The following is a 20,931-nucleotide window of genomic DNA, read 5'->3' as shown; positions in this document are numbered from 1 at the left end:
CGATGAGTAAGGCTGTGAATAAGTTTTCGGCAAAACTTGCCCCTAGGTACCAAGGCCCGTGCACTGTGTTGGAGTTCTTGTCTCCCGTTTCAATTTTGGTAAGTGACCCTGTAGCAAAACGAATTAGGCGCGTTCATGTTTCTCAAATTAAACCTGGTTGATCTGGCAAATTGTACCGCATCTTCCGCTGGATGGATGCACCTTTGGTAACTGACCTGTATCGTTAGTGAATTTAGCACACATACTGTGGGATGGCGAGCGAGCCAATCTGGTCCTTTCTGTGCCTCGTGTTGGTGACTCTAATTTAGTACTCCTTGTATGTTACGTTTCTAGGTGTGGATCCTTGTAGTTAGAAATTGTCTTTCCTTAATTGTCTTGTGATGGTGGTATTAATACCTTGGAATAGATATCCTCGTTATCTAACCTTATGCTTATGTGGTGCGCTACCGAAGTTCCATTAGGGAAATCTAATGACATCTAACTTAATTTGCGCTTTGGTTGTCCCTCTGTTTTCTCTAGGCTTTTAGTATGTAATTTCAAAGACTTATTTCTTCTGTGGCTCCGCATCGGATTCCTTCCGCTGAACCCTTCAATCATCTTGTGACTTAATCATTGCTGAGCTATGGTGTGCTTGGGATGGAATGTACGGGAGTGTGTCTGGTGCCTGAGTGTTTACCATTTTGTCATCCTTTCATTGTGTGCGCGTGTCTGAAGATGCGTGGTGCTTAGTCAAGATTGGGTTGCTATTTGTGCCATTTTAGTATTGTACGATTTCTGATTGTGGTGTGTTTCGATCTATTGGTGTCGGAAATGTCCCCTGCTTGCCTTCTGCATGGACCGCGTGTCTTAAAGGTGTTTCTTTTCCGGATACTGATGTTTGTATTCATCCATGATTGAGTGATCTGACACTCCTCCTTTTGGGCACTCTTCGCGGCTGTTCTAAAAGTGGTTTCCTATGCCTGAACCATTTATATTATTTTTCCTGTAATGGGTTTTTGGGCTGAATCTATCTTCCTAACCTTTTGATTTTGGGGGTCGTTTTGGGGTTATGTAGAAAATCTGTCTCCTTTTTTTTTCTGTGGGCGTTCGGTTGGTGCACTCCTGCCAGCATTATGGTTGTATCTCCGGTGTTGTAACTTGGTAATGTTGTTGTAAGCTGTTAGGATTATTTTGAATTGTGGACCGTTAGCAACGTAGTGTAATTTTCCTTATCTACCGGTTGGCGTGTGGAGTTTTTGGTGGTACGGTCGGACTTCCTTCCTGAGGATATTTCTCCTTTTGTGCTTCTGTGGGATGGACCTAGTCCTTAATCTGTACCGGGTTTGCTGTCGTAATTTCTGCTTTGTATTGTGCTGTTTGGTTGTGGTCTGTGAACACGCGTTGAGGATAGTTATCCTTTATCTCTCTATGAATAACCCGTGTTGCTAGCTTGTCATTATGTAGGTAATCGTGTTTGGGATTACGTTGTTTGCTGTCAAGACACCTTGGTTGGGATGTGATTTGTCCTTTAATTTACCTCTGTGTCACGGTAGATTTGGCTGTTGGTTTGGTATCCACTACTCCGAGGAAGTACACCTTCGGGTGGGCAATTCTTAGTTATCTGTTGGCTCTGGGATTTTCGACTTGTTCTTCCTCACGCAGAATTAGGTTTGTGGCTACTATTCTGTACCACGTTGCCCTGTGCATTTCTCTTGTAGTTGTACTTTGATGTGGCCGTTATGGATGACTGACTGATCGCGATTTTTCCATCTGGTAACCTATAGGAGTCTCCTGTTTGCCCATCGATGCTACTGTTGGCTGTCCTACCTCTCTGTAACTCGAGTGGTTTCTGCGTCCCTTCTCTCTGATGGTTTTCCGTTGGTCTGTTCAAAAATTAGTTTTCTATGCTTGAGTCCTCACCTGTGTTTTGTTGGTGAACTAGAATAAGTTGCCGATCCCAGTGTGGTTTGTATTTTGCTCAACCCCTCGTTCTTGACCCTTGGACCGATTGACGAGTTCACCACTCTGTGGTTGTGTGTGTGTCATTCCAATATCTAAAGTGTAATTTGATAGGTCATTCATGTGTCCTCTTAGTTTAACCCTTGCTATTCTAAACCATATGTTCCAAGGACGACTATTCGTTGGAGTGGTCCTGTACCTTTATTTATATATTTTTCTTGTGGGTGATTTGTGCTTGAGGAATATTACTGCTTTCCCTTCCGTTATGTTCATGATCCTTCGGGATATCTGTCTTTGTCCTAGTTGGTATTATGTGTTGGATTGTACCCTATGTTTCTATGTGTTCTTGTCAATTCTTTCTCTACGTGTCATGGCTAAGTGTCCTTCGTGGCAGAGTAACAGGGTATATTTTATGTAGTTTCCCTTTGATTTCTTAATTGTCGTTGAATGGACCCTTCTTTTCCTTCGGCGCTATATCGGACCAAGTGGAAAGCTCTGGGCTTCAGCTAGTTTGTTGGTAACTAGTTTAATGTAAAGTTAATTGGCGGATCTATGGATCCTGTAACTGAATACTCACTTACTTTAAATTTCCTGGTCTGGTTTTTTTTTCCTCCCTCTTCTTGTGGTTTCGCCCCCCATTCGGGTTTTCCGGTGCGTTTCATTCCCCTGTTGTCATCTTTTTGCAACACGAGATCATGCATTTCCTTAATATCAAAGGAGACTTGTAAAGGTATTCGTGCATTAAAATTAATTTACCACCGTGCTTGAGAAAATAACCTGGATGCGTGGACTAATAATCATGTGGTTTTCGTTTGATTTTTGTCAGTATATCTGTGATTAGTGTGAGAGTTGCCAAACCTCAAAGGTGAACTTGTTAATGTGTCAAAAACTATATCATTGTGTGATGCATTGAACCAATGTGTATTGGGTGAACCTGAATATTTGGTGAACTCTGGTCATTGTGCTCTCTATTTGATGACAAACATTACTCTGGTGAACTCCGAGTGCTCGGTTAACGTTTCTGGACACTGATGTTGATCGCACCCCGTCAATTATTTCTAAAAACTATGTGATATGGAACTGTGTCTTGGATTATTAACCTGGTCATGTGAACTCCTAACTAAAATTAGTTAATCTTAGTGGTCGTTTCCTGTTGGACTACTTCGCCCAAATTTAGTATATATGTGACCACCACATCATCATCGTGTTATGCTTCAGATTTGTCGTCTTTCGGGGCGGGAGGACTGAGACAGTATTAAGTAGTTTGAGACCCCCCCATAACCTTTTCGACCTCGCATGTGTGTTGCCATTTGGAAATTCTATGTCAATCGGCTTTCGCCAATATCCCCTTTGTTATGATATGCCGCGCGCTGTTGAACGGAGTATTGGTCCGCGCCTACTGCGCGTGCGTGCGCGAGTGGTGAGGCGAGTCTACTGTTGACTCCTAGCAACTACTTCCGAGCGAGTCGGCGTCCTGTAGCCGCCATGGATGGACGTGAATGTGTGTGTTCCGCTATGCGGCGGGTGGTTGTGCTGAAACCCCCGTGAAATCCAACTTAAGAGGGATTATCCCTTATTCCATTAGTTGCTGGCCTCCTACTGTTTCATTGGACTATGTTTTTGCTACGATAATCCTCCAGGATCCTTGGTGAACAACTTTAGTTCACGGCCTCGTCGTTGCCGGTCTTCAATAACAATGGCCAAGGTTTGAACTTCTCAATTTTTCTGGACTTAAAGGTATGTAACTGTTTTGGATTAAAGTAATTCTGGGGAAGCAAGAAGATTTATGTGTTTCGGCGTACTTCAAGATAACTGTAATGATAATAATAATAATATTTGGATTAAGACTTCCTTTTCGAAATTTGTGCTGGATATCGTGTGCGTCTATGAACCATAGGAAACGGTTTCGGCGATTAATCATTTTAGAATGCTGTTCGCACGGTGGAAAAAATTAGTATGTTTATCTTAAAATTCAGTAAAAATTTTTTTGCACTTGATTGTACCATAAGGTGTGAACCAAGGCGCAGTTTCCAAGGTAGCGGGGTTAGCTTTCCTTCGGGTTCCTTGCCTTCTGGGATTTTTTTTCTCTTTTTTGATCTTTTTGCATTGTTTCTGGGATCTCTGTTTTATTTTTAATTTAAAACCGTTGGTTTTATTTCTCATTTGTAGTCGGTGCTTGGCTTGTCCGTTACTATGGCAACGTGTGTTTGGGGAATTGTTGTGGGCTTTTGTTTTTAACGGGCATTGTTGTTGGTTCGTGTGTGCTGCTGGGATGAATATATTTTTGTTGCCTGGTATCGTTGGCTTTTCTTTTCATATAATGTGATTTATTTCGGCCTACCTCTTTGTCGTTTCGTCCCGTTCTTTGGTTGGGCGAAAAGTGTAACTTCTACCTTTATTTTCGTGTGCCCTTGGAAATTGCCCTTGGTAGAAATTGTAACGAATTGTGGTAAAGTTAAAAGGCAACCGGCCTAAAGGTCATGGAACTACGTTTGTTTACTAAGCATGGTATTTGTTTTTCTCTTAAACGCGTGATCGATCACATTTAAATCAATATTTAATTATCTTGTTTGAGGTATGGAGGTCACTGTTGTTTTCTTTTCTTGTTGATTTTTACGATTTAGTTCCTTTATTATTTGTTAAATGAAGTCTGCATTTTCTTATTTAAAGTTGCCTCATTGGGTATTTATTTACTAATCATATTAATTTCTTGCAAGTTAATGCAATTATTGTTAATCGAGTATTTACTTTCTTTTAAACAATATGGTTCAAGGTATTATCTGACTTAATAATGAACCTAGGTCCACTCCAGATATTATCTTTTGAAATGTTACCTTTCATTTAAATGTCTATTAAAGTCTTCTTTCATATCACTTAAAAGTTGGTTTTCATTTACCACATTTGGTGCAGCGCTGCAAATATTTCTTTGTTTGGGTGTCCTCGGACCTTAAGTCGCTTTTCCTTCACGTTTTGGGTAAGTGTCTCTCTTTTCTTCCTTTTGGGTAATTTTAGTATCATGTGGTTTGCTGGTGTTGTTTTTACCCTTGAATTTTTTGACGTACTGTGACTTGTTGTTCCACCTTCCCCCTTGTTCTCTCTTGTGTTCGCTTAATCTACCCATTTGGGGCGGACACAATAGCAACCTTCTCACCAGTCTCTCTCTATCTCCCTTCCTCTCTCCTTCTCTCTCTCTCTCTATTTTTTTTCTCTTCCTTTTTTCCCTCAGCTGGTGGGTAAGGTTATTGACCTCATCACCGCTAGGATGTTACCGGGGTCCTAGAGGGTGGTGCCGGTTAGACAATACAAACACATCAGTCTCATATGGTAAATATAAGTAATTTAATGAGTTTTCACATATGATTCGTAAGAATCCCAGTTTCGCCAGTTACTTGAAGGATGTCTTCCTGTACCAGTCCTTCAGTAAGGAACTCCCTCACAGTTTGTATGCCACAGTTAAGAGTGATCAAAAGAGTGACAACACCGACGGGCCAGGTAGTCTACAACAGATCACAGCGGTCAGAATGAATGAGGGAACAAGTGAGCTGGAAGTGAGGGGTAAGAGAAAGGAATGCTGGAATGTGGAAAAAATATGAAATGGCACATGTAATGCTCTTCCTGCTAAACCTAGGTGTCAGACGCCAACTTTACTTATTAGAGGTATAGTGTCAATGATGTATAATGCAGTGTAAATGAATGGGTGTGTTTATGTAAGCTGCAGCAAATGATAATAATTCTAAATAGGAGAGGAGGCTAAGTTGACTACTGACCCACTGCATATAATTATTTTGTTAATTTTGTTAGTATTGGTCCGATAAGTCCACAGGGGAATAATATTTAATATTATCATGGCTGATAATTGTGTTTTTAATATTTCATTTATGGTAAATGTTAAGACAGCCATGACGCAATATGCATCCACTGAATAATCAATAGATGTGTAAGACTCCATTGAACTGAAGTGAAATTAATGAAAAAGCGTGTTCATAGTTGTGTTTCATATTGTGTGAGTATAATATTTGACTGTTTGGAGTCATTAATTAATAATGCTGTGACAAATAAAATTTATAGTTTCACTCTTAACAACATTATGTAATTTTAGTTAGTCTTGAGTCATAAATTCTTTTGGAATTCAGTCAGAGGATGCTGTTGTTTGTTAACTGTTTATCTTGACTTTCTGATTGTGATTTATGTTAATGTCATGTTATTATGTTAGAATTTTCTGCTACTTTATTTAATTTCACTTTTATTTAACTTCAATTTAATTTTCTTTCATTAGCAATTTTATTTAAATTCAACTTCATTTTTATTTGCTTTGATTAATAAAGTTTGCTTAATTTAATTTTATTCAGTCTTAGAGTTACATTATTTAGTAGTTTGCTTGACCCTGTAGTTAATTCATGACACCCCAATACCAGCCCTGTACGAGGAATCATCGGACAGTCCAACACCCTGAGAAGAGAATCTACGTGGTGGAAAGTTATGTTCATTCTCAGCTAGCTGTGGCAGGTGTTGGAAGAGGCTCATCACCACAATTGCTCTGGTCGAAAGGGCCCAACATATACATGTGTGTGCCTTAAGAAGAGACAGCAAGATACACATATATCACCTGAACAACTGATAAAAGTAGAGTTATGTAACCAGTCAAACTCAGACGAGTGCTAAGGCTTTACGTGCAATTTCTATAAAGTTATCTGGAATGATACTTACGCATGAAGAATTTGATGTTTCCTCAAAGGAGACTGGTTCCTCTTTGATCTTTACTTCGAAGTCCATTTTAAATAGCGCGTGAAGGTTTAGATAGTTTTGGGATGTAGATTACTTCCACAGACCTTGCACTGAAACATGAGCAAAAAACACAGTTTTTTTTGTCAGTCAAGCCTGTATTTCTAGATGACTATTGATATTGTGCTCATAGCCACTGGACCTCCATTTTTACCTGGAAACTGAACCTCAAGGGTAAACATTTTTCACTGAAAGAACATCACACATTCACAGATTGGGATTGATTTGCACACACCTTGTGAAAAGCCTGTGAGTATGCAACTTGCATATCGCCCACTGCAATGGGGGAATAATGACTGGTTTGATGTATCCCCCCATACAACCCTATCCTGCGCTACACTCTAAATGCACTCTAATTTATTAATTAAATTTTGTCCTCTATACTACAACTTATCTTTGTTTAATAATTTGTTTTACACCACATGGACACTTATGGTGTTATGGCTAGGAGTAGGAGGGAAGTGACAATGGCCTTGAGTAACAAACAGTCCCAGCATTCGCCTGGTGTGAAAATGGAAAAGCACGGAAAACTGTCTTTAGGGCTGCCAGGCCGCTTACTTCCCACTCCCAGCCCTTTTCGTATCCCACCATTACCATAAGTCACATCTGTGTTTGTGCGATGTAAAGACATTTGTAAAAATATTTTACAACCAAAACTTCAAAACTATTCATTTTCTAGCACAACCTGAATGGCAAATGATCTGCATTTAACCAATGTAAAGACAAAACCTCCCCACCCTGTTCATCCACTAAGTCTATTGGCTATGTACATACTGTACTGTATTTACATGAGAGTCCAGTGGTGATTCAGTTACAATATAATTTTGAAAGTCACTACTAGGAATGTTCTGATGTAGTTCATCCAGTTTTGTTTTAAATGAAGAGCCCGGCAGTTTTCATCACATTTATAAATTATGTAAATCATCCTGGATGTTAATAGCAATTGTTTCTAAGCCCTGTGCCTTACGTATTTTAATAAGCCCGTTTCTTACACAGATATAGGCATAGTTCTTCTCTCAATGCACATACCTCACCTGGGCTAGCAGCCCCTTTAAGAGCTATGTTGAATTCAGTAGCAGTTTAGCCAGATTCCTTATTGATGAAACAATTATTTGATAAAGGATAGGCAGGTACCCATTGGCAATTTTTACCAAAATTTACAATCTTTACTGATTATGTTTCAATACATACTATAAGTTATGTTTGTCACTATGAGCTCCTTCATTAAAACAAATAGTTTTCAATTGGCTATGGACTCCTTTGTTATAACAGAGAGATTCAAACTGGTTATAAGCTCCTTTATTAAAACACACCAATCCAAACTGGCTATTAATTACTTTGTTACAATAAACAGTTCCAAACTGGCTATGAACTATTTTGTTACAACAAACTGTTCCGAACTGGTTATGAGCTCCTTCATTAAAACAATCCGATCCAAACTGGCTATAAACTACTTTGTTACAATAAACATTTTCAAACTGGCTGCAAAGTATTTTGTTACAACAAACAGTTCCAAAACTGGCTGCAAAGTATTTTGTTACAACAAACAGTTTGAACTGGCTATGTACTCTATTAAAATTATTTTAATGAGCATACACAAAGCAGAATGCTTCCAGAACTGATTGTTAATAATGGTTTGTTGGAATTATTAAATGGCAAATGTGAACTGTATCAACGCCATCTACGTATTGTTACAAAACATTTAATGGATGATAGAGGACATCACCATTCCAATGTGAAGTATTATCTGCGTGCTTTTTATCGATAGATAAACTTGAAATAATTGATTATAAAACTGAACACAATAGATCGATTCTCTCGCCGTGACCATTAAAGCACAAATTCATAAACTTAATACAATAAGCCCGTAAGATAATTGTGTACGGGTTTGAGGAGTAAGGAGGGAGCAATTCCGGTTTCAGTAGTACTGCCAACTGAATGGAAATGAAATCTGAATTGAATCGATAATATGATCGATCGATATAAATTTTGCTAAACCTTTGTTATCTTAAGCCAACAACTATGTCACACACACATTATATAACATTATATAACATTTCTCGATGCGAATCTTATTCCTAGAGTGAATTCTATAGTTTGGCTTTCCTGTGTAAATAACAACAGTACTAGTACGTAAAGTGTACGCCAGATGTCGCACAGCGATGCATAAGCGATTCACAGTTTGTGTTTCAAAGGTTGCCAGTACGTATCTCGAAGATTGCCGAGGTCGACCAATTCAGCACTAGGGTGTAAATCTATCCAGAAAAGGTGCGCAGATAATACTTTGTTGTTGCACCACGTACGCGTCGAATTAAACGTGCATGTATAGAACACGCAGTCCCTTGTATTGAATGAGAACTGCTGGCTACTTGGCTACAAAATGGTCCTGAATGTAGTTAGAACAGCATGAATTCAGGACTCACAGTTCAGAACCAGTTCTGAATTTCTGCTCGAACAGCACGTATACTACTGCGCATAAGCATGCCATTCACAATCAATCTGGTACCATATTAAAACAAACATGCATGCATTATCACTGAGAATGGCAGCTAGGTAATATTTAACCCTAGAACACTAACCCTTCATATATTTTACGACGGTAGGTAGCAGAAACGTATAGTTTATTGCCTTCCGCGCCAGCGTGCCTGCCGCCATTTTGTGTGGCAAATTTTTTTCGAGCAGTTATTGACTGTGGCATGTGCGTTTGTTGATATCTTTGCTCATTCTTGTAATAATTGGGCGGGTGTAGTCATACTGACGAACGGTTAGTGAAAGTGTGAATTCTTGGGTTCACACAACAACTCTGTTTTCAACTGATTTAAAGGTGCGTACGTTATTATAACGATTTAAACAGTCCCTTACCGTTTCTTAAGTATACACGTATAGTTTTAAGTCACTATCTACCCTTTGTCTGTTATAATAGCGCACTGCAGGAGAGCAATCTGAAGATCAAATGGCTACCAGAATACCATAGAAAATAATTGGAAGACGAAATAAACCGATTATTATACGAATCGGAGAAAGAGACTGAAGAAGAGGACTTTGTGCAAGATGATAGTGTTCATGATACCAGTGATAGTAAGGAATGTTTCAATTATGAAGATGAGAATGGGCATCTAAGTCCAGAAAGAGGAAACGCATTTGGCGTTAGCGGTACATCATTTCATCTGTTTACATCTTCAGGCACTCAACAGATCCCAATTACATCTGATTCCTCTGAATAAGATGAACCGGATTATTCTGATTTTGATCGCAATATAATATTTATCAAGAAACGAATCGTTAGAGGAAGAAATAGTCACCCTTGGTCAACAAAACCAAAATGTCGTTCTGTTCGTTTTCCTGCCAAAAATAAAGTTTCGTTCTTCAAGTGTGTACCTGCAAATAATGCTAGAGATGCAACTACTCCAAGGGAATGCCTTGAGCTTTTTTCGACGAAGAAATGATCGCCAAAATCGTACTTCATACTAACGAACAAATGGATCCAGTAAGAATTCACTACAAGGATAAAAAGTTTACATCTCACACCAGTAAAGTTCAAATGCATGCTCTCTTGGGACTTCTTGCACTCACAGCTGTAATGAAGAACAATGATCTTAGTGTGAGAGAACTATTCAACATTACACTCTGTGGCACGAAATGAAAATCAACAATGAGTGCTGAGAGATTTCAGTTCGCTATGAGCTGTCTACGTTTTGACAACAAAGAAACACGTGAGGAAAGGAGGGAAACAGATAAATTTGAAGCAGTGAGAGAACTGTAGGACAATTTTGTTCAAAACTGCCGAACTAAGTACGCGCCAGGTGTATTCGTAACGGTAGATGAGCAATTCCTAGGTTTTAGAGGCAAGTGCAAATTCCATATGTTTATACCTAACAAACCAGCCAAATACGGTTTGAAGATTGTGATGGTATGCGACGTAAGCACGAACTACATGACGAATGAAATCCCTTACTTGGGAAAGAATACCAACACAGGGGATTATTAAGTGAAAGATCTGACGAGTCCTATCCACGGTAGCTATAGGAACGTTACAACAGACAATTGGTTCTCTACTGTTAAGCTGGCAGATGATCTACTAAAGGCACCATACGATCTGACAACTGTTAAAACAACGTCAAAACAAATGGGAAATTCCTCAAGAGTTGCTCAATACACGTCCCAGACAAGTGGGTTCTTCCATATACTGCTTTGACAAAGAAAACGTGTTAGTTTCCTATAAAGCCAAACAAAACAAAGTTGTTTGTTTGTTATCAACTACTCATGAAACAATAGAGCTAGACCCACGAACAAAAAAAGCCGAAAATGATTCATATGTATAACTACACGAAATGTGCTGTAGACACCATGACCAAATGTGTCGCACAATTACAAGCAGCCAAAAGATGAAACGTTGGCCACTTTGTATTTTTTCAGTATGATGAACATTGCTTTTGTGAACGCATACATCATCTATCGATTGAATACACTCACAAGAAAGGGAAAACCAGTCAGTCGGAAAGAGTTCATGAAGTCCCTGAGTGATGATCTTGTCGCCCCGCACATGAGGAGCCATCTAAACAATCCATCACTGCAACGATCATTGTGCCAAATGATCCATGAAAATCTTGTCCAGACTCCACGAGTACAGGGAAAGAAGAAGACCTGTCACCTCTGCCCTTCATCGAAGAGGAGGACGACATCTTATTGCAGTCATTGTCATAAAGCAATGTGTGCCGAACATCGAGCCATGTCTTGTGTTAAGCTACCTCTGTTGATGAAAGCTAAGCTATAGTAAAAGTGTGTTGTTCGCGTCTGAGAGAAACAAGGAGAAGAAAGAACTTGAAAGTAAATTCATTACTGTAGTGAATATTTATAGTATCTTAGGCTATATATTGTTTTCCAGTGCATGCCCGGGTTGTATAAAAGATGTATTTTCAGAGGCATGTATACAAATTAGAACTACAGATAAAATCTTGCAGCTGAACGCATAATGTGTCTTCATGCCTTTTTTACATTTATATTAATTTCATTTATTTTCTTGCTTTAACACGTTCATTTAATAGTTTTGTGTGTCAAGTTTTCTATATTAAGAAATCACATAAAATGACTTAATATCTATGTGTTTTGATTCATGTTAAGTTTACGACACTATAGGAACTCTAAATGTAAGCTGTTACGTACAAAATATAACAATTATAAATTGGAGTAGTCAAATTTACGAAGGGTTAGTACAGTAATATGTGGCGAAGTACAGCCTACATTCGGCTGAAAAACAGAATTATCTGCCGCTGTTCTTTTGTGTTTAAATACGAACAGAACAATAGAGCTTACCTTACTTGCTATCACGTACCGTAAGATCCTAAGTTCCTTATGAAGATGTAGAAGACTGAGACTCCAACTTTATTAGCAGTATGTTCAAAGATTTGAACACAGTGTAAAACGTTAGAAACTGCAATTACCTGATGAAGAAAATCTTAAAAGAAACAGGACAATCCACAGAAAAAACCTGCACAAGCTGCCGCAATATGTCTGAGATGCACAATAGATAAAAAATTAACTAGGATATTAAATAACAACAAGCCAACCACTTCGAAAGTAAACCAGATATAGGGTATACGGCTCCTAAAAACCTTCATAACCAGTGTGTTGTTCCTCGACTGTATACACACACTCCCGATATGATTCACTTATCTCCAGCTAACTGCTGTAGGCCCTACATGGATAAAAGTCATAAGTCTTCTTCCTCTCTAGGGGAAAAGTAATTGGCATGTTTATTTCACACACTCACTAATCTTGAAGTAGGCGGACACACGCAAAATGTTCACAAACAAAACGTCGCTCCGCACGTATCTAATCTCATATTCAAAAGAACACAACTCACCTTCAGGAAAGGATGGAATAGTGAAAGACAAAAACACCAGTGAAAGTAGGAGCATATGACCTAGGACCGAGAACAGAACACTAAAGCTTATAAAACAATCTTAGCATCATCCAGGAATTTATTAATAACCGTACTTACGGCTGGAGTGGGATTGTGTTGTAAAGAGGAGACACTGGTTTGAAGTGGAGACTAAACTTATGAGACGACGTAAAAAAGTAGGCGAGCAGAAGCATATGAAGGGCATTGAAATAAGTGATTGGCATCCCCCTCTCGTGCGCCGCTTATACATGTAGGTAGGTTGGTAGGACGAAATCTGTATTTGTATTGGAGTGTTACCGCATGGTTGAAACGTAAAAGAATAGTATTGCTGATGTGACGGCGGGTATACGAGCCAGGATAGTAATCCGGGGGAGGAACGGATATTCGAAGTCTATCTATCTATCAAATGCTTTCATTCCCCACCCTGAAGGGGTGGGGCGGGCCACCTAGAGGGTGTCGCCCTCTCTCTGGCCAAGAGATGCGGGCAGGTTGGGGAGATGTGACGGAAGAAGGAGGTGGGTAAAGGATGTGAATGTGTAGGAGAGATGGCGAGGTGCTTTATTATATCATAGTTTGAGTGTTTACATTGATGTTATCTTAAAGCTATTTTACATTCATATAGATTAGGAGGGTTATATGTTGCTGAAATGGAGCGGGGATGGGTAGGTGCAGTTACTCTAGCATAGATGGGTTGATATGCCTGGAATTAGGTATGAGGTTAGGAGGTGGAGAGTAGTTGTGCATTGTTGGAGAGAGATGATGAGGATGCGAAGGTCAGGTGTGGAATGTCGCGGGGTGATGTATGCTATGTTGGGAGGGGTGAGGTAGACTGTTGGATATGCTGGGATTGGAGTGGGAGGTGGTCGGGTACGGGGGTGTGCGTGGTCAGGGGTACGGCGGTTGGGCGGGGAATAGGAAGGTTCTACTCTATGATGTTGGCCAAATACTTGAGCTCCTGAGCTGATGAGTTGCTGGACGTGTAGTTCGGATGGCAGCTGTAGTCGGACCATGTAAGTGGGTCCGTGGTTGTTGCGTATCCTTATGGCCCGTTGTGCTGGGATGCCTGCAGTTCGGAGTTCGTGGAGTATTTCCGGCTCGGCGATATTCGGAGAGATTCCACGTAGCACGCAGCTGGGCCTGGGCTGGGGCGATGGTGACTGTTGGATCGATGTTAGAATGTTCGAAGTGTTGACTGACGGCGATGGCGGAGGTAGTTCCTGCGGAGTGATGGGGGGTTGCAGGGGTGAGCGTGACGTGGGATTCGGGGAGATGATGACATGACTGGGGAGGGGTGGCAGGTTACGCTGGTAGTGATCACGGTTGATGCCAGATTGCAGGGAGAGGTAGTAATTGTGGTGGTGGTAGTGGTTGTTGTTGTCGGGGGTGGGGGCTCATGGAGGAGGGGTATGAGGCCAGGATCTTTCTGTAGCTGGTTCAGTATTGATTGGGGAGGTGGTATCACAGAATAGTTCTTGCCTCGGAATGTTGCTCCGGAGGTGAACAGGCGGCGCTCTGCTTCTTCTCCACTGGTTTGTATTATGATGTGCGCTGTAGGCATCCTGGTGCGGTAATCGTCTGGTCAGAATACATTAACCACCTGAGGGTCTGCTGCATTGAGCTCTTGGTAAATGTCACTTTCTGAGATTGTAAGGTCTATTCCTGGGATGAATACGTAGGGCATGGTGGATGGGGGAGGCGACAGCCAACGAGGCGTCTGCCTGTTTATGCTTTGTTGCGGTCGGCTGAGCTGCGATTAAAGGTGAAGGCTGCCCGGCCGAAAAAAAATTCTGGGAGTAGATATATGTGATGAGGTGTTTCTGCCAGAGTAGCGACCAGAGTCATTCGAAGTCAGGTGTTGCTAAGCGAGTAGCTTGTTTGGCAAAAAAGTCTGCTTGTTCATTACCTTATATACCGATATGACTGAGGACCCAGACCAATGTGAGGGAGACACCTGATTGGTGGAGAGTAAAGAGGAGGTGTTTAACATTATATCGGTACCAGTTGAATGAGAAAGCAGTTGCCTGTGGTGCACGTTGGAGAGTGGACGTGTGACTATCGGTGCTAGTATATTACTCCGTGTGGTGCGAGTAGGTTCGGGTGTTCAGTGTTTCGTCTTACTTAGCTTCCTTGGGAGCGGTACGAGGTTTTGTATTACATGTATTAAATTCTAACTCACTCCCCACATCATGGCGGAGTCGAGTGGGGGTCAGAGTATGGAGGAGGAGTCTGTAGAAGTTGATACTCGTGAGTACTCTATGGACAATACACTTGTGTTAAATGACCCAACCCCATCGGATCGTAACCGTGCTTCCTCTACTAAGGTTGATGTGTATGCTCTTAAACCTGAAACGCAGACATACGATGCTACCCATAAAGGCCCCTATCTAGTATTTGTGGAGGCTATTGATGTAAGTAAGAAATTGGGCAGTATACATCCCATGGCTTTGGGAAAACTTTTTTATGACCGTCAATTTTCAGGTGTTACTCAAATTGCTCGGTGAGGTCGCCATAGGATCCAAATTGAGTTTCAGACAAGCACAAAAGCTAATAACTTTCTCACCAATCCTATCTTAAAGGAAAAAAAACTTAAAGCGTTTATTCCTTCAGCGTCACTGTATAAGATCGGAGTTATTCGAGGGGTTGATAAAGATTTGTCCGTAGAGGATATTTGTCAGGTTGCTGAATCGACCGCCCCTATCGTTGGAGCTCAGAGAATGAACCGCCGCTCCGTTCAGGATGGCCGGGTCAGTTATATTCCAACTGGCACCATTAAACTCACATTTCGTAGCCAGACTTTACCTGCCTTCGTCTCCATTTATCGGGTTCGAACCCAGGTCGACCCGTTTGTCTTTCAACCGACTATCTGTCGGCGATGCCAACGATATGGCCATACCAGAAAAAACTGTAGGGCTCAACTTCCTCGCTGTGCCAATTGCGCACAAGATCATGAAACTACAGTATGTAAGAATCCTACCAGACTTTGTCTCAATTGTTCCGGGGAGCATTCTGTGGGATCTCTACAATGCCCAGAACATAAACGACAACAGGCTATGAAAAAACAGCAGGCTTTGGAAGTTTCTCCTTTATCCTCCGAGTCCTTTTTTACCCCAGTGTCCAATAGATTCAGCCCCCTTTTGACCCTACAACAATTTCCTCCACTCCAGAAATCTGCGCCGGTTCTACAGCATCAGCAGCCCAGAAAACGTAAATTTACGGCGGTTGTCTCATCCCCCACTCCGAGTCTGGATAGGTCCCCAGGGTATGATGTCCAGGGATATCGGGAACTCCTCAAAATACCTCCCTCGGCTACGACTGCCATTTCTTCCACTGCCTCTGTATCCGGGACGAGCGCTCCCTCTCCTTCCCAGCAGGCTGTGTCGCCTGCGATCGTAAAGCCAGAAACATCCCGGGCTTCGAACCCGGTTTCGAAATTCATTCCAGCTATTTCCGATAAACTTGGGGCGTATGCTAAGGCAGCTGAGCACGATGCCACATGGTCAAAAAGGCTTCTTACTCTACAGGAGGACGCTGTGGCTCTTTTACGCAACCTCGAATCTTCTATTGCTTCACAGAATAGGTCTACCAGGAATGCCGGTAGTAATGTAACCAAATAACACGTATTCCCTCTGATAATGGTTGTCTATCTACCTCATATACTATTCATTCCCAATTTCGCGGTACCACAATATAGACGTGTTTGATTCTCGATATCTAACCGTAGTTACCTTATCCATTTCTTTTCTCTCTCCCACCCGGTCTAGTAGTTTCGATACCTTTCTTTGTCCCCTCGGTGTTGACCCGGTCTGTTTGTGATTAGTAGAATGTCGCCAAGTATCGGTCGCTTTGGCGTGAAGTTTAGTCCCCTTGTGTCCTTGTGTTTTTCCTGTGTAGTCGTGTTGTTTCATTCCTTAATTTCCCACTCTTGTTACACTTTTGACGCTATTTGTCCACCTCCTCCATACTTTGGTTTCTTTGTTCGATTACGTGACTGGGTATACCGCTCTCAAGCGAAGCCCATTAAATAATGTAGACAAGACAAGACAAGAATGAGAAAGGACGAGAGGAGAGCGATTGTAGCGCACTAAGAGGTCTGTATAGATCGTAGCTTGATGAATTGTATGTTGCCGGATATAAAGAAGGGCTTGTCATATTGCAAACAGTTCTGCGGAATAAATAGAGAAATCATTCGGTAATTATATTGTTTAGCTACTTGTGTATTAGCTATAAAGAAAGCTGCTCCAACCCCATCGAGATTTTTAGAGCCATCCATAAACATATCTATGCCTTGGTCACCGAGAGATATGCGAATTTTCTTCACGGACGGTTCAATAGCCGGGTGACCGGAGGCAGGCCAATGAAAGCGGGTTGCGGTTGGTATGATGATACAAGAAAGGAAATATAGACTAGCAAAGAAAATGAATAAGGAGGGGCAGGGATACTTCTCAATATCGAATCGCAAGAAGTATGGAGGGTTTGATAAGCAAAATATAACGCCGGCTTACGACATCGTCGAGTAGTAGGGAGTTGATAGTATTCATATAGTAATTGCAGTTTTGGGATCAACGAATGATTCGCTATGGCAAATCTTTTTTTTAAAATATTTGGTTGCAAGTAAATGTCATCAGATTAATAACTCAGTTTCGCCAGTCTCGAGAAGAAGAGCATTGGTAGGCGTGGTTGTAAGAGCTCCGAAGCAAATTCGCAGAGCCGTAAATTGAATTGTGTTGAGGTGGGTTACGGTAGCCAAAGGTGCGGTATCCATAACGTGCGCACAGTAGTCCATGTACGAGCGAATGGTGGCCATATAAAACAACTTGGCAGTGACTGGATAAGCGCCCCAATTCCGACGAGTTGCCGTTTATAAGACTTTAATATGAACGTCAGCTTTTGTACAAAGTCGGAAGATATGCTGTTTCCAAGTCAATTTATGATCCAAAATTGCTCCGAGATATTTGTGATGGGTACAAAGGGGCATTTCGTACGTAGAAAAAGCAATCGGATCTGCATTATAACGACGTTTATGAGTAAACATCATGGCAGAACATTCTGGAATAGATAGTTATAGGCCATGTGGGTGAAGCCACGTGAGTAAGGTACCCATGAGGTGGGGTAGGTGATCTCGGCACCTATCAACGTCTTCATGGGAATAATAAAGTACGAAACCTTCCTCAAAAGCAAGGAGGCGATCCGAACGAGTAACTAATTGCTCAAAATCGCTCAAGTAGAGTGCAAATGGTAAGCTACTTAGAATGTCGCCCTGGGGAAGCCCATGTGCTGTTTGACGAGAAGGAATGGACTATTGAGCTGATTTAAGGATAAGGGTACGATGCACCATTAGGTTTCGCAAAGTACGTAAAAAACCGGTAGACCATTTAGTGCAAGGGTGTTGCAAAGGAGGTTAAGAGGAACCGAATCATAAGCTCCTTTTATATCTAAAACGAACGCGAGGGTACTATGCTTACGGTATTTGGCTAATAAAATATCAGTAATAAGATTGTTTACAGCGTCATGAGCACTACGGCCTTTAAAAACGTGTATTGATTTTTCAGTATTAGATCATAACACTCAAACGCCCACGTAAATCGCTGTAAAAGGATTTTTAAAAATGATTTCCGAAGGCACGATCCCAAAACGATTCCATGAAAGATACAAGGATCAGTAGCAAGGTGACGATGTTTGAGAATGGAAAGTATGAAAAATTCGTTCCGTGAGGAGGAGTGAGTGTAGTTTGCAAAATATGATTTTACAAAGCCAAAAGCTCCTGTTTGGCACGTAGTGGAAAGCGCCGAATCATTACATAGGGATGTAATCGGGGCCGAGGGGAAGAGTCATTATTCGTATGCAGGGCCGACTCGAGTTCGTTAAAATTAATAGTTGACACTAATACGGAAAATTGAGGGATGGTGGTAGTATGAAGTGGGTTAAAATCTGGTACAACGTAATCCGGAGCAAGTAAGATAAGAAATTTAGTTAATAAAGAAGTGGTGAATACTGATGGCCATACAAGTAGATATAATGGATGGTTCGGTGGCCACCGCCAACGCCGGCTCCCAGGGGCCTCCTCCACCGCCACCACCTGGGGGGCCTTCTCAGGGGCCTTTTCCTCCTCCCGCGGGAAATTTGTATTTTGGTGCGAGATTTGAATTGGTAAACAAAGCCACGTGCTTTTTGACAGCTAGCATCGACAACAACGCATCGCCAACCTTACTGCTGCTATGTTGAATGGGCGTAACCTCAGTGCTGCCAACTTAACCTCACTAGCGCGAGATTTGAATTGGTAAACAAAGCTACGTGCTTTTCTGACAGCTGCCATCAGCCGTCCTGCATCGCTAACATCAGTGCTTCTCTCTTTAGCTAATCATCTCTGAAATGTAGTGGCAGCAATATGAAAAATTCCACGTGCTCTTGTTTGGAAACAAACTTACGTGCTTTTTTGACAGCTGTCATCTTCAATAAACAGAGCACCGTGCTGTCATCTTTAGCTACCGCCAACTTACATCGCTTACCTCGGTGCTGTTATCTTTAGCTACTTACCTTTGAAATGTGGTGGCGGCAATTTGAAAAATTCCACGTGCTTTACAAACCCACGCGCTTTATTGATAGCAGCCATCTTTAATCAACAGAGCACCGTGCTGCTATCTTTATTGTAGTAGCGGGCAATTCCGTCAGCTGTCATCCGCCATCTTGCATCGCAAACCTCAATGCTGCTATCTTTAGCTACTACCTTTGAAATATGGCGGCGGATAATTTAAAAAATTCTACACCAGCCATCTCTTGACGCTAATTGAACAAGATGGCGGCTATACATGACACCTTAATGTGCCTCCGCAAGATGGCTGCTATGCATAGGTTCTTATGAGACTCCCTTGGGATGCTTGCGCAAGATGGCGGCTATACATGACTCCTTGTGAGACTCCCTAGGGATGCTTGCGCAAGATGGCGGCTGCTCTTATGAGACGGCTTAAGGGTGCTCGCATACGATGGCTTGAGACGCCCTAGGGATGCTTGCGCAAGATGGCGGCTGCTCTTATGAGACGGCTTAAGGGTGCTTGCCCAAGATGGCTTGAGACTCCCTAAGGATGCTTGCGCAAGATGGCGGCTATACACGACTCCTCATGAGACGCCTTAAGGTGCTTGAGCAAGATGGCTGCTGCTCTTATCAAGAAAGCTAGCTTAGAGGTTAACGTGCCGTGCTGGTTCGATTCATTAAATTTGGGGCTTAAATTCAAAATGTTAAATATCTCGAAAACGGTGCATCGTAGAGCAAAACGGACAAAAGTTTTCTGCCTAATGCCCAGGTTCGCAGTATCAGGAACATGATAGCATAAGAAAAACATACTCTAATAATGAGATCAACGGTTCGGGGCCTACTTAGGCCCTTTGGCATTTGCTGTGTTTTAGCTTGTATTGAAGCAAGTTTTGTAACATGATCAGGTCTAGCTATGGTAGAGAGTATAAGGTGCTGTGCTGGTTCGATTCATTATATTTGGGGCTAAAATGCAAAATGTTAAATATCTCGAAAACGGTGCGTCGTAGAGCAAAACGGATAAAATTTTTCTACCTAATACCCAGATTCACAGTATCAGGAACATATGTACCCTTGAAAATTGGTAATTGGTTTATTTGAGAAGAATATTTTATTATCAGGGTGGACTAATGCATTAAATTGCCAGTCAGAACGGAGATTTCAACTCTACAGTATCTCCGCGAGCGTGCAGCAGAAACGGGTTTTTTTGCCGACAAGCAAGCAGTGCCCTTGGGTTTCTTGTGCCGTGTCCTCGACCCCAGCTGTGTAACACGTGACCACGGAATTACCAGGTCTAGGGCGACCAATACTTCCTGGACTTGTATGTCAAAATGTTTCACCAATAGAATTGGAAGGTTCGCCTGATCGCAAGATTTCAACCAATAGCGTACTACTTGAAGACACACCTACGTCTCAAGAATATTAAATACTTGTGCATCTGGGGAAATTTTTTTCATTCTCGCCGTCGTATTCCCTGATTGCATTCGCCGTCATTCCTTGATTTCATTTGGAGGCGATCTACTTGACTTTAGCAGCTATAAGCACTTATCTGATACCGTACGGCAATATTTCTGCTTCTGAGGAAATTTTAGTTTGCAAAAATGTCTGAAATACAGCAGTTCAGATTTCATTTATTCTACGAAATAAAGAAACAGTAAAGTACGTAATCTTTTCCATCCTAACTCGTCGTGTGTGTGTTTGGAGCTATTATTAAGACTGATTTATTAGTTTCAGCTATTTACCAGAAGACGGAAGACGGAAGATTGCAAGCAGTCCAGAAAAT

General features: G+C 41.5%; 1 protein-coding gene across 1 annotated transcript in view; it reads right to left on the bottom strand.

Annotated features, from left to right (window-relative positions):
* Positions 1-12,132, bottom strand: part of LOC137502866 (uncharacterized) — a 97,303-nt gene extending 85,171 nt beyond the window's left edge. The window contains exons 1-2 of the mRNA XM_068230023.1: positions 12,034-12,132; positions 6,646-6,773 (exon numbers count right to left, since the gene is read on the bottom strand). Coding sequence (XP_068086124.1) covers positions 6,646-6,711 — 66 coding nt within the window. The 5' untranslated portion in view covers positions 6,712-6,773; positions 12,034-12,132. The remainder of the gene's footprint in view (positions 1-6,645; positions 6,774-12,033) is intronic.
* Between the last annotated feature and the right edge of the window lie 8,799 nt (positions 12,133-20,931).

The sequence above is a fragment of the Anabrus simplex genome, chromosome 13 (genome assembly GCF_040414725.1).
Source record: "Anabrus simplex isolate iqAnaSimp1 chromosome 13, ASM4041472v1, whole genome shotgun sequence".
Lineage (NCBI taxonomy): Eukaryota > Metazoa > Arthropoda > Insecta > Orthoptera > Tettigoniidae > Anabrus > Anabrus simplex.
Note: the sequence above shows the minus strand (reverse complement) of the source record. Positions and strands in the feature narration are given on the sequence as shown.